Below are 14168 nucleotides of genomic sequence, written 5' to 3' on the forward strand. Positions count from 1 at the left end.
CTAGCCGTGGCTGAGAATTCCCGAAGCCTTTGCCTCTGCTTCAGTTGCACCCAAGGCCTATTGCTGTTGTGGGACTTGCCCTGTGTGTTGTGCTCCACCTCTACTCCAGTTCACTAGATCCGTAGCGCCAGCCTTCTAAAGTTGGTTTGTGCTGGAAAATGACTTTACTTTGGCTTTTTGTAGCTTATGCTGCTCTGTAGGATATGACATCATAGTTTTTGGAGGGTAATTTGGTAGGTATCAGATGAGGATCTGGACCTTCTCTGCCATCTTGGCTCCACCCTCTGAGAACTATTATTAAAATTGTACTAGAAATGTATAATTCCTGTTTTTGAGATGCAGGTTTCCCATCTTTTGATCACTTATCTAGTGGATCTGTGTATCTTCTCTGCCAAACCCTGATCAGAGATATTTCTCTGTATCCCCCAGCAATTAGCGCAGTGCCTGGCCCATGTGCTTATTCATAAAGGCTTGTTGAATAACTAAGATTTTTCGGCATTTGATATTCTCCTTCTTATTGGCTTTGTTAGTACCTTGCATTGATTTTATTAGTACAAAAGTTTTTTTATTTCATTTAATGGAAATGGTCCATTTTCTCTTTTTTGGACCACTTTTATCACTTGTTTGAGAACTCCGAAAGTTGTCCGATCTCACTCGCTTTTCTTATTGTATGACCGTTACCATTCAGATCATGTATTTTCTTTGTACTTAGTGTGGACATATGATATAAGGTTATCCTTAGCCTCATCTCTGACCAAGCTACTTTCCAGTTTTGAATGTATTTTGAACCACTTGCCTCAGGCACAAAAATTGTTAGTCATGACTCTTTTTCATTATAGATTTAAAAAATCTCTTTGCTACATTTATGATTGAAACCCTATAGGTCTTTTAGTACAATTTGCATTTCTCTGATTAGTCCCTGACGTCTAGTGTGGCATTTCTTCTGGAGAACTTAAATGTTTCAGGAATTGGTTCCAATCACCCCAGGTGTGTGTGGGGAGTTCTTTTTTTAAGCAAAGACGCTCTTTAAACAATGGACTTTACTGGGGGAAAGATATACTCATCAATTCCAAAAGGATCTTTCCTTTTCTTGGAGGACCCTGGGGCTTAAACAAGGAAGAAGTTTGTGGAGAAGGCAGGGCCACAATAAACGGGCCACAGATGGTCTCTTACATCTGTGTGTGATCTTCAAAGACCCACTACCGTTAGGCAACCTTATTTTCTGTTATCATTTATTTTGTCGAGTCTCATAAATGTTTCACTTTTCTTCCTGATACCCCTTTTCTTGAATGATTCCATACTTAGAGGGTTGCAATATGGTATGGAGGAAAGTATGGTTGATAGGAATTCAGAAAACCTGGGTCCAGGTCTGACTCTACCATTGTGTAATATTAGGCAAGTCATTCACCCTCAGGTTTCTCTTCTGTAAAGTGAGAGAATAACTCTTTTTATGATATCATCTTGCATTATTAACTGGTGTTTCCTGTAAATAAGTCTTAGGAGGAGTCCTCCTGTAGTTACTCACCATGGCCGTTCTTGGTTCTCATACTCTATCCTGAGAGAAAACAGGCTCCGCTCGGTCCTACTGAGCCGGGAAGGCTTTTAATACAGGCAGTTAATCTAGTTATGTATGAAGAGACTCACCATCAGATTGCTGGCCAGATACATTTGGGCAGAGAACAGTAAACCATCTTGTTGAAGCTTGGAGGGGTTCTGGTCCATTGTGATGATGGATAGACGAAGGACCAGTCCTGGGTTGTCAGATCATAGGCCCAAAAGAGACCTTAGAGAGGTTGTTTAGTCCTGCTCCCTCATTTTATAGATAAGGAAATGGAGGCCCAGACAGTGAATGCAATGACACCCAGGAGTGGCAGAGCCCTGGATTTCATCTTAGTTTGGGGGCAATCACAGTCACAGCCATAGGTACATTCCTCCTTTGGGGCTACAGTATTGTAAGATACAAGGGATGCTGGCTCTGGAGTCAGGGAGTCTGGCTTTGGATCCTGGCTCTTCCATTCTGTGTTACCTTGTTCAAGCCATGACCTCTCTGGACCTTAGTGTCCTTGTCTGGGGAATGAGGGAAAGTGACCTCAAAGGTCCTTTCCAGCTCCAGATCTACCTGATCTTATGAATCTGGGATCCCTGGATTCCATCACTCACCACCTTGGATGGCAACTGCTGGCAATAGGGTCATAGAAAAGGCATTAGGAATCACAGGCCCCACCTGACAGAAGAGAAGCCCCAACTTCCAGAGATTGGAAGTCATTTGCCTAAGGCTGTAGAAAATAGCCACTAGCCAGTCTTGAAGTTGACCTCATGACATGACTCCAAATTCAGGGCTCTCTCTAGTCCTGGTTTCTGGAGCTTGAGCTTCCCTCCCCTTGTAGCATTGCATTCTCTTGGCAAGCCTCCCTTCTCCCAGCGCAAGCGCGCACACACACACACACCCACTTCATCTTTATTCCAAGAGCAGTCTCTCTTCTCCCCTCCTATGGAGCAGCCAGTTGCTGTGGGCAGTAGTACATCCCCATCAGAAGCATCTTAAGTGATCTTTCATTATCAGAGTAAAGATATTCATCCCTTCAAATCCCTCTCCCTCTCCCTACCCCAATCATTAATTAGTTAACTCGCAAGACAGCCTGCTGAGAAGGATCAGTGTTATTAGCCCCATTTCGGAAAGAATTAAACTGAGCAGAAAGGTGGTGAGTCACTGGCCTGCTGCTATAGGCCATCAAGGAAGTTTGCTCTCAGGTTTTTCTGCAGTTGCTAAGGGAGGGAACCTGAGAAAAGCTTTATGTTTCTGTTTTCATTTAAATAAATTGTTGATACTTTCTGGTTTTTTATTAGTCATTTCCAGACACCCCTCTTTCCTTGATATCAAATCCACCCTTCTCACAAAGAAAACCAAGCAAAAGCACCCAGCTGTGTCTGGCAATGTATGCAATATTCTGCCTTAATTGTCTCCCACCTCTCTGCCTGGAGGAGGGAGGTCCGCCATGTTTTGCCACTTACTCAGAGGCTGACTTCTTTTTAATCGTTTTTCCATTCACTGGCTGTAGCCCTTTCCCCCCTATCTTTCCAAGATGGCAGGGAATGAGTCAAGGGCCATTGGAGAAGTTATCCAAACTGCTCCTTCATCCATAAGGTAATCTCTTATCCAGAGATGGAGGTGGGGAGCTAGTGTCTAACAACCTTCCTTGTACAAGTCCTCTTTTGCTGGGCATTGAAATTTAAGGAGGCCATTGCCTTGTTTTGTGTCTTCTAGGTTGACCATTCATGCTGAATGTCCCATGCACTTGGAAGACTTCCCCATGGATGTGCATGCCTGCCCACTGAAGTTTGGAAGCTGTAAGTCTGTTCTCATTACCCCTTGGCCCATGGCCTTCTTAGTGGGAACCAATAGCCCCAAAGGCTGGGGGCCCTAGCCAAACACTTCTGCTCATTGTTTCACATATACCCATAGGTAACTGATGGAGTTCTAGCATTCCAGGTAGGGGGGAAAGGGTGTGTAGGGGGTTACTGACTAGTCAGGAACTAAAGAATTGGCTTCAGGTTCACTCCCTCCCTCGTCTTCTTCTAGAATGCAAAATCTTTGCAGAAATCCAGAATCTCTCCGTTTCTCTTCATTACATTGCTGATGACATAAGACCAGGGGAACAAAATTCAAATGTTAGGTGGGAGATGAGCCCCATAGCAAGGGAGTGGGGACCTTCTTGGAAAGAGATTGGTTCTGAACACCGGAGCCTGGATCCAGTCAATGGCTTGATTCCAAAAGGCAAAATCGACCTCTAGCTCTTATCAACCATCCAGAGCAGGGAGTAAGTACTTCCTTTTCCTGGCATCCTCCAGTGGTTATTAGGTTAGATGTTCAGCATGGTCCTAGATAGAAGGAGCCAGTGGGCTAGCTCATAGAAGTAAGAGCTGTAGAGATGGAAGGGACTTTGGAGATTAATAAAGGGGATGGACTGGATGATCTCTCAAGTCCTTTCCAGCCATGTTCCTGTGTAGTCCAATTCACTACTTTGATAAATAGTTGGAGTCACTCCCCCCATTTCTGCCCAGGCACAAGGCCCTCTTATTTTTTTCATGAATAACAATACGTTGGGGAAAATTCAAACACTGGAAAATATAGGTCTCTGAGATAGTACACCTCCACTTCCTGCTCTGTCCTGTGCTCCCCTCTACCCCGGGCGATATTGACCCTTTTATCAGTCCCTTCCCCCACTACCTATTGGCACCCATGAGTTGAAATCTCAGTATAATTGATATAGTGGCTGGTGCAAATTTAGAATCAGAGAATTTTGAACCACAAGGGACTACTGAGATCATTCAGAACAGGGCTTTTTTGCCTTTGTTGTATCATAGGCTTCTTGGACAGTGTCTGGTGAAGCCTATGTCTCCCTCCTCTCGGCCTCCCCCACCCCATTCAGAATGATGGTTTTCAGTCATTTAAGGAAATGCTAAATTTCAGAGGTTAGTGAAAATTAATATGGATTTTTCCCCATCCAAGTTTATACTCCCCCAGATTTATTTATGAACTTCTAGGTCTGTGGACCCCAGGCTAACATTCGCTGATCTGGTTCAAATCCCACATTTTATGAGTGGAAAAACTAAGCCCTGGAGAATAGAGGTGATGTGCCTAAGGTCACACAGTGAGCTAATGCCAGAGCCTGGATTTGAATCAAGGTCTCCTAACTCCCAAACCTATGTTATTGTATATCCTGTTGCCCATGTGGTACCTATCTATGCCTTAGGCATAGCAATTCTGGGACTGATGGGAGATCTTGACTCATAAAATCTGTCACCCTGCTTCCTTTCCAGAAATAGAAAAGAGGGGAGTAAGCTAAGTTGCATCTTGTGGGATAGCAGAGAGAGAGAAGCCAACTGAGGAGGCCTAAACGTGGAGGTCAATCATATCCGACTCTTTGTGACCCCCTAGCTGGGGTTTTCTTGGCAAAGATACTGGAATGGTTTGCCATTTTCTTTTCCAGCTCACTTTAAGGATAAGGAAACTGAGGCAAGTAGGGCTGGGTGACTTGCCCAGGACCACACAGCTAGTAAATGTCTAAACTTCAAGGTAGGCAGTGGACAAATTATTCCCCCATTTTGTAGATGAGAAAAGTGAAGGTGAACAACTTCCCAAAGATCACACAGTAAGTAGGCAATAGAGTTAGGGCGTGGTCCTGGGTTTTCTGAGTTCTCATCAAACTTGACACACCATGCAGCACATGGAAGATGGCATGAAAGCTTTTGCTAAACTTGTCTCTATTTGAAGTTTGGAAGGTCCAGATTTGGTCAAACTGATTGGGCAAGTTCATCTAGAAATGAGGCATCCAGAATCATTCTAGGCTCACTGACTATTGAGACTAGACAGTGATTGTGGGAGAGGAACTGAAGAAAGGAGGGCCTGGCTGTCAGAGAGATGGTCTCTAGAGGCCCCTAGGGTAGCTGAGGAAAAGGGCTGGAAAGGGAGGAATGTCACTTGGGAGAATGCTTCCAAAGCATCCTCTCTCACTCACCTTGACAGGCGGGCATGGGGGAGGCAAAGACAAAAGCAAACCACACACTGGCCTCAAGGAGCTTACATTCTACTTGGAGATGGGGGGGTTAAATATGTGCACAGGTGAAGAAAAAGTAATGCTAAGTGAATCCAGGGGATAGAAAGGTCAACAATTAGGGATATCAGGGAAACTCTTTGGTAGGTGCTGCTGACATATTACCTGTGTTTCTAGACATGAGGGACTATATATATATATATATATACACAAAGACTTGGAGGTGGGAAGTAGAATGCTGTATATGGGAAACAGAAAGCACAGAGTTTGGCTGGTGTAGTATGACCAAAGATTGGAAAGCATTGTGGTAAGCCATATCATGGAAGAAAGGAAGGAAATGAGTATAGAGCACCTACTATGTGTCAGGCAAAGCTGATCTGCACGACATCACTGGGAGGTAGGGGCTATTATTATTCTAATTTTATAGGTGAAGAAACTGAGGCAGACCCCAGAAGTTAAATTATTTGTCTGGGGTCACACGGCTATTAAGTGTCTAAATCTGGATTTAAACTCGGATTTTCATATCTCTGGGACCAACATTCTATCCCATGTGCCCCCTGGCTGCCTTCATGGAGGGTTTTAAGAGGCAGCCTGAGAAGTTAATCTAGATTTCTTGAGGGGGAGGGGGCGATATGATCAGATCTGTGTGATAGAAATATCATTTTGGCTATTGTGTGGAGGTCAGACTGGACAAGATAGATACCAGAGAAGCAAGAAGACCGATTAGGAGGTAAGAGGTGATGTCTTCCATCAAATTAAGTTAGTTAAAGTGTAGATGGCCAAGAGAAGGGATCTGTGTCTACAAGAGCTTGTTAATCCTTGGGGAGTTTCCAGGGGTGGGGTGGAGACCTTTGAACAGGGTTGCATTTTCATTCCTATTTTGCAGATGAGAAAAGTAAAGCTCCTCAAAGTTAAGAGACTTGGCCAAGGTCATATGGATGGAAGGGCTGGAGCCCAGACTGAAAACTAGATCCTAAGTGGAAGGTCATGCTGAGCCACAAAAAGCAGAGCAGTTAGGTGCCTTAGCTGTTCCTGGTCATCTTGCTCCTGGGCCAGAGTCACTTAAAAGGAGTTACAAGATGTTGCCATGGATCAGGGGCCATGAATTCAATTTGACAAGCATTTGTCGATGGCAAGTACCTTTAATGTGATCGACCCTCTGCTAGGTACTAGGGACAGAGACAAAACCCAAATAGTTCTTGCCCTCAAAAAGCATCCATTTTGCTGGGGATAGTGTGGTAACATGTGTACAGATAAATGAACACAAACAGCATCCAAAGTATTGATGGGGGGACTAATAGCAGCAGTCAGGAAAGGGTGGCACTTGAACTGAGCCTTGAAGGGAGCTACAGAGGCTATGAGGTGTTGGTAGAGGGATGGTATGCCTAGAATAGAGGAAAGTCTGTGCAAAGGCCCAGAGGCAGGAAATGGCATGTCATCTATGGGGAATGCCAAGTACATCAGTATGGTTGGAATATTGAAGGTATAAGCCAAAAGTTTATGTGATGCAGAATTTTCCTTCAGTTGGGAGATTTGGCAGGCTTTTGATATGTTCTCCAAGGTTCCTTGAAAAGAAGAATGGGTTTGGCTAGCCTCAGAGGCAACTAAATCATGGGTTCCATGTAAAAGCAGGGAAGCATGGTAACAAGTAGAGGTACCTCAGTATCCCAGTTGGCTTTCTGCAGCCTCCCTTGAAAGGTCATTGGCAGGGTTCCAGTGGTCTGGGAGCTAGAGCTGATGGATTCCTCTGGAGAGAGAGAGTCAAGGTCAGCTGACTACAGTTGGAAAAGTCAGGACTTGGTTTGCTTTTGTGTCTTACTGGTGGAGAGCTTAGCTGTGAAGGGATATGGATAAACTCAAGCCAGAAACTATCCAAGAGGGAGAGGTTCTGCCTGGACTTTCTGGTTGAGCTCCTAAGCCTTGGCCTGAACCTCTCCAGCATCTTATTTCTCTTTTAAAAACCAAGAGGAGAGGGAACAGATAGGTATCTCAGTGGTTCAAGAGCCAAGCCTTGAGATAGGAGATCCCAAGTTCAAATTTGACCTCAGACACTTCTTAGCTATGTGACCCTGGAAAAGTCACTTAGCCTTCATTGCTTAGCCCTTACTGCTCTTCTGCCTTGGAACCAATACACAGTATTGTTCATAAGATGGAAGGTTAGGGTTTAAAAAACCCAAAGGGAGCTCTTAATGAATATTTCCTGACATGAGACTGGTCAGATATTGAGGCACAACTTAGCAACCAGGAAAAAAGGAGATTGAGAGTGCTAGAGGGTGTCTGGAGAAGCCTTGGTAGTGTAGGCTTCAAGTCTAAACTCCAACATTTCCATCCTTAATTTAACATAGGAACGACATATGAATCCACCAATACCTTTGCCGTACCTTCTCTTCACCTCCCCCTAGAATACATACCAGGAGGTAGAACCATAAGATGATAGTTTGACAGCTGGGAGAGCCTTTAGAGGTCATTGGGCTGCACACTCTCAATTTTCATATAGGGTAAATGAGGCCTGTGCTGTCCCTATGTACCAGTATATTGGATGGCACTAAATGCAGTAAGCTGTGTCTGGGTTTGGAGGGTGGGTTATAGGAGGAGAAAACCGTACATTGCCAAGCTGAGATTAAAAGATGGTCCCTAGATCTGGACTTTGTTCCAAGGTCCAAGGATCTCCAGATCCATTTTCTTAGGTCCCATCATTTTAGAGTTGAAGGGGAGACCTCAGAGGCTAAGGACTACCTTGGGTCTGACAAGGAGTCATCCAACCTTTGTTTCAAGATCTCCAATGAGTGAGAATTCACTGCTTCCCCTGGTAGCCCACTTGCATGTTGGGATAGCTCCATTTGATAGGAAGTTTTTCTTGACATTAACCTTGGATGTACTCTTTGCACCTTCCTCCCCTTGTTCCTTGTTCTTACTTCAGGAGCCAAGCAGAACAAAATTCTTCCATATGACAACCATTCAAATATTTGAGCAGAGCTAAGCATGCCCTGCCCTACTTCCCTACCAAGTCTTCTTGTCCCCAGGTTCCTTTATATGATATAAACTTGAAGCCCTTTACTATCCGGATACCCTTTTCTAGACCCCCTCCAGTTCATCGCCGTTGATCATGAAATGTGGTGTCCAGAAATGAACACAATTCTTTATCTACCATCTCCTCAGGTCAGAGTACATCTCCTCAGTCCTGAAGGCTGTGCTTCTTTGAATGCAGACCAACAGCATAGGTAGATCATAACTGGTTGAATGTTCAGGCAAACCCTACATATTACCTAGTCCAAAGCTCTGGGTTTCCCACAAAAAATGATATGAGATACTTTCTTAAATGCTTAGCTAAAATGTAGTGGAACTGCAATGATAGCATTCCTCCCATCTGCACGGGCCCATTCTCGATGAAATGTTCTGGATACTGGCTCTCTATGATCACTGCTTCTTTTTCTGGATGTAAATGATACAAACGACAATACAATTTGTCCAGAAATCCAAGAGAAGCTCCCCGGCTTATACTTGGTAGACTCCATTCTCATCCTTTAAAAAAAACCGGCCTAATAATTGCCCTTCCTCTAGTCCTGTGGTTCATTTTTCATTGTCGGCCATCTTTTAAGCATCCCTTTCAGTGATTTCCCCAATGATACCTGCTAGTTCATTTAGAAGCTAAAGATATAGTTTATTTATTGGCCTCAGGCAACTTGAATTTATCATGGGGCAACTAGATACTCTTGCTCTTTCTTATTTATCTCCAGTATCAACTCGGTTAGCCTTTCCCCTCCTGTCATTACCAGTGCACTATCCTTATTCTTGGTAGGTAAAACAGATTCAAACTATGAGTTGAGCATTTCTGTCTTTCATTCAAGGCTTTGCTAGAGTTGGCTTGTACTGACTCAAAACTAGAGCCAATTGTTAAATTTTCAGTATTACTGTTTATGTATAGGAAATGCGCAAATGCTATCAAAATGAGCTTGATTTTTTTTATTTTCTAGGCTTCAGAAAGTGTTACTAGTGCAGCTTTAACTCCAAAGCATGTCACACATACATTCTTCCAGAGAGCTGTTTTCAGTCACTATTGTCTCATTTACTACCCAAAACAACTGTCCTCGACCTTCTCTGAGAGTGGACTTTTTTTTCATCCCTTTAGTCTTCTTAGGTTTGCTTTAAAGCTCATTCTGGTCATAAACCTTTCTGATTCAATAGTCTGCAGTAATATAGTCCCATTGTGTAGGGCAAGGAAAGACATTTTCCTTCCATTATCTGCTCTTATGAGACCATATCTAGAAGATATTTTACTCAGTTACAAGGACTACATTGTAGAAGGAACTTGGATAAATTGGGGGCTGCCCAGGGGGCAAAAGGTCTGGAGATCACTATATGTGGAAAGCAACTGATGGATCCTGGGGATGTTTAACATTGACAAGGAGACTTGGGAAGGACTGATAGCCATCTTTAAGGATTTGAAGGGCTTTCCTGTGTGAATGGGCAGAACTAGAAATAAATGGTTAGAAACTAGAGAGGCAAAATTAGGCTTAATGCAAAGAAAAACTTCCTAACAAATAGAGCTCTCCTTGAGAAGAATGAGTTGCTTCAGTAGGCAGTTGCTTCTTTCTCTCTAGGGACCTTCAAGGAGACTCTGGCTAATCATTTTCTGGGAATGTTATTTAAGCATAGCTTGGATTAGGTGACCTCTGTGGTCCCTTTCAACTCTTCCATTTCTGAGACTCTGAGCAAGCTCCCTGTAGGACTACCAAAGTCTGTACTAGACCCACCCACATGGTTAGCTCATATAGGCTTGCAATGTGAAGACAATTTGGAAAGAAGTTCCCCAGGAAGCTGGGAAACAGAGGCCACTCCTTTGCCCTCCTCAGCTATCTTTGCCATTTTCCAGATTCTCTCTTGGGTGTATGCAGCAGGGGCTTTGGAACAGAGGAGCAAACTTGTGATGCCGAACTTAGACACACTGACCAGTGAATTATCTTTGATTAGGAGTCTGGGGTTCTCTGAGAGAAGGGGACCATACCTCCTGGCTCAGGTAGCAAAAATAAGGAAAAGCTCAAACATCTGGTGGCTGGCCAGATGTGGACACTGACAGTTGGAAATTAAAGAAATGTTCCAGAGCCTCCTTGGGTAGGGGAGATTAAATGATAATTATGCCTCAGCCTCCTATCTCTTATGGTTAAAGAATGACTCTTCTGCTTTCTCTCAGCTTCTTCCTCCCCTTCTCCTCCCTCTTCCAGATGCCTACACAAAGGCCGAAGTGATCTATTCCTGGACTCTTGGAAAAAACAAATCTGTGGAAGTGGCACAGGATGGCTCTCGCCTGAATCAGTATGACCTGCTGGGTCATGTTGTTGGAACTGAGATCATCAGATCTAGTACAGGTACCAGGGTGTGGTGGTTCTAGCCAGGCTTCCAGTTGCCACCAGAGACTGCCGTGCTCTGTGGTGGGAGAAAAGAAACTGGGAGGAAATTCTAAGGGTGAAGAAACTATTTGTATGACTGTCAAGACTGAGTTCTGTCATACTGTGCTAAAAGGTTGACATGAGTTGAAGACATGACTGGGATCAGATTACATCTATTTGGTTTGCTTAGGTATCCATAGGTGGGTTCACTTAAACGCATTATTATCTACTTCACATACTAGCCTGTCCAGCAAAGCCTGGAGCTCCCCGTCAGCTAAAGCACCTTCCTTCTCTGGTCAAGATATTGATGCATAAAATATTGGGTTCTTAACGTGGCACTAAGTCCAACCACTAGAGTAGAGAATGATAGTGAGCTTCAGGCTCTCTTATGCTCCCACCCAGGGAGCACATGGCAATTTATAGCATTTGAGAACCCAATATGTCACTTTGCCAGTGTAACTGATGGGTGGGTGGGCAGTCCATTCATTAGTCTCCATTTTTCTTGGATTGGGTGGAAAGAGAAGCTTATGTTATTTACTGAAGCTTCCTACATCCACGAGCTCCCAGAGCAGCAGATGGCACCCTGACCTTAGAAGGCTGAGAGGTTAAGGAGTTGCTTGCCTGAGGTCATTGCCAGTATTCTTGCTGAATCTACTTCAGTTAATTATGCCAGTTACACAAAACGTGTCTAGAGCAAATATTCTATGATTCGATGAATATTGATTATTTCTCTCCATCTGCAGTGCTTCATTTTTCCTAGTTACCCAGGTTATAGGGAGCTCCAGGGGGCCCTCTGTTCCTCACTCCCTCCCCTCCCTTTCTCCATGGCTCTCCTATTTTCATTACTCTTCCCTTCTCTCGTCCTCATTACCATTCACAAATATTTTACCCCCACACAGACATCAGGGAGCTCTCCCCTCACTGTGGAATATTTTCCCTCCAGTGTGCTTGATGTTAATAGACCTTACCTTTAACAGCCTGTGCCATCTCTGTAACTAGGCCCTGAGGACACTTGGGGGGTCCAAGAATTCAATGTCAGAATGTCTAATCCAGATCTGTTTCTCCAGAGAAGAACTAGCAAGCCAGAAAGAAAGACTTGGATTGGATTTGCTTATGTTCATAAGTGTGGTGGGGGTAAAGGAAGTTGGATTCCATGAGAGTTTATTGAGCCTTTACTATGTGCCAGGCACTGTGTTACACAGTAGAGACACAAAGACAACAGCTTACATGATATTGTGCCTGTGTGTGTGGAGACTGAAAACATGAGCATTCATAAGTAAATGGGATGCATTGCACAAGTCATTTCAAGAGGGAGAGAACATTAACAACTTGGGGGGAAGTAGAAAGCAGGGAAGCCCTCATGGAGGACTTGATTCTAAGATGTTCTTTGAGGGAGGCCAGGGATTCAAAAAGGCCAAGGTGAGGTGGAAATGACTTCCAGACATCAAAGTTCACTTGTGCAAAGACATGGAGATGAGAGATGAGACATTGCTTATGGGGAATAGCTAGTAAATAAGCTCAACTAAAAGAGAACTCGAAGGGAAATAATATAGAACAATGATATAAAATGGGGAAGCTAGGTGGTGCAGTGGATAGAGTGTAGAGTAGGGAGTCAAAAGGACTCATTTTTCTGAGTTCAAATCTAGCCTCAGACACTTACTAGCTGAGTGACCCTGAGCAAGTCACTTCACCCCGTTTGCCTCACTTTCATCATCTTTAAAGTGAGATAAAGAAGGAAATGGCAAACCATTCCAGTAACTCGGCCAAGAAAACTTGAAATGGGGCCACAGAGAATCAGACATGAATAAAAAAACAACTGAACAACAACAAAAACATATAGCAAGTCTAGAAAGGTAAGTAGGAAATAGATTTTACATGTATAACTATATATTTGACTCTATACAGCATTTTTTATATATATGACAGGACAAGATGGTATATAGGAAAGAGATTTTATACAAATATATACATATATAGAAAAGAAGTCTAGAAAGGTAGGAAATAGATGTTATATGTGTGTACATATATTTGTAAATATGTGCATAGATTAAGTCTAAAAAGGTAAGTAGGAAATAGATTCTGACTGACAGATAAAATACCTAGAAAGGTAGGTAGGTAATAAATAGAATTATGTATAGAAAATATTGATACATAAAACACAAGTCTAGAAAGATTTTATATATGTGTATGTGTATTTAAAAGTCTAGAAAAGTATGTAGGAACAAATATATATAGTTTTGTTTACAAAATAGTAAGCAGGTTTATATATACATATACAACATAACTGAGCATGCGTGTGCGCACGTGTGTGTGTATACACACACAAGTCTAAAAAGGTAGGTAGGAAATAGATTTTAGTTAGATGGATGTAGAAAGAGCTATAACCAGGCTAGAAAAGTGGGTAAGATGTAGATTTTTTATATACAAATTCAAAATGCAAGTCTACAATAAATTTTATATATGTGTGTATAAAACAAGTCTAGAAAGGTAGGTAGCAAACAGATTATGCATATATGTATATACACACAAAATAACTATAAATATAAAGCACGAGTCTAAAGGTAGTTAGGAAGTAGATTTTATATATATGTGTGTGTGTGTGTGTGTGTGTGTGTATAGTTCTATTTTTTTAACTTTCACAATTTGCCAAATAATGCCAAATAAATGTTCACAGGCTAAGGGCTCCAATTATCATGCCCTTGGGTGTGTGTGTATATATATATATATATATATATATATATATATATATATATAGAGAGAGAGAGAGAGAGAGAGAGAGAGAGAGAGAGAACACGTCTAGAAAGTAAGGAATAGATATATATAAAAATAAAACACAAGACTAGAAAGAAAGGTAAGAAATAGATATTATATGTGTATGTATATTTAAGGCTCAGAAGGTAGGTAGCAACTACTAGGTCTGTATCCCAAAGAAGGGATCTATTTGTACAAAAATATTTATAGCTCCCCTTTTTGAGGTGGCAAAGAATAGGAAGCTAAAGGGATGTCCCTCAATTGGGGAATGGCTGAACAAACTGTGGTATATGATGGTGATGGAATACTATTGTGCTATAAAGAATGATGAACAGGATGATTTCAGAAAGAGCTGGAAAGACCTGTGTGAACTGACGTAGAGTGAAATGAGCAGAACCAGGAAAACATTATACACAGGAATGGAATATTGTGGAACAATGAAATGTGATCCTTTGTTATAAGCAGAAATACGATG

General features: G+C 42.6%; 1 protein-coding gene across 2 annotated transcripts in view; it reads left to right on the plus strand.

The window, feature by feature from the left end:
* GABRA3 (gamma-aminobutyric acid type A receptor subunit alpha3) overlaps window positions 1-14168 on the plus strand; it is a 204655-nt gene that overhangs the window by 145163 nt on the left and 45324 nt on the right. For both annotated transcript variants that reach the window (XM_007507295.3, XM_001376922.4), the window contains exons 6-7: window positions 3266-3348; window positions 10778-10921. In XM_007507295.3, coding sequence (XP_007507357.1) covers window positions 3266-3348; window positions 10778-10921 — 227 coding nt within the window. The remainder of the gene's footprint in view (window positions 1-3265; window positions 3349-10777; window positions 10922-14168) is intronic.

Source organism: Monodelphis domestica, chromosome X (assembly GCF_027887165.1).
Source record: "Monodelphis domestica isolate mMonDom1 chromosome X, mMonDom1.pri, whole genome shotgun sequence".
Taxonomy (NCBI): Eukaryota; Metazoa; Chordata; class Mammalia; order Didelphimorphia; family Didelphidae; genus Monodelphis; species Monodelphis domestica.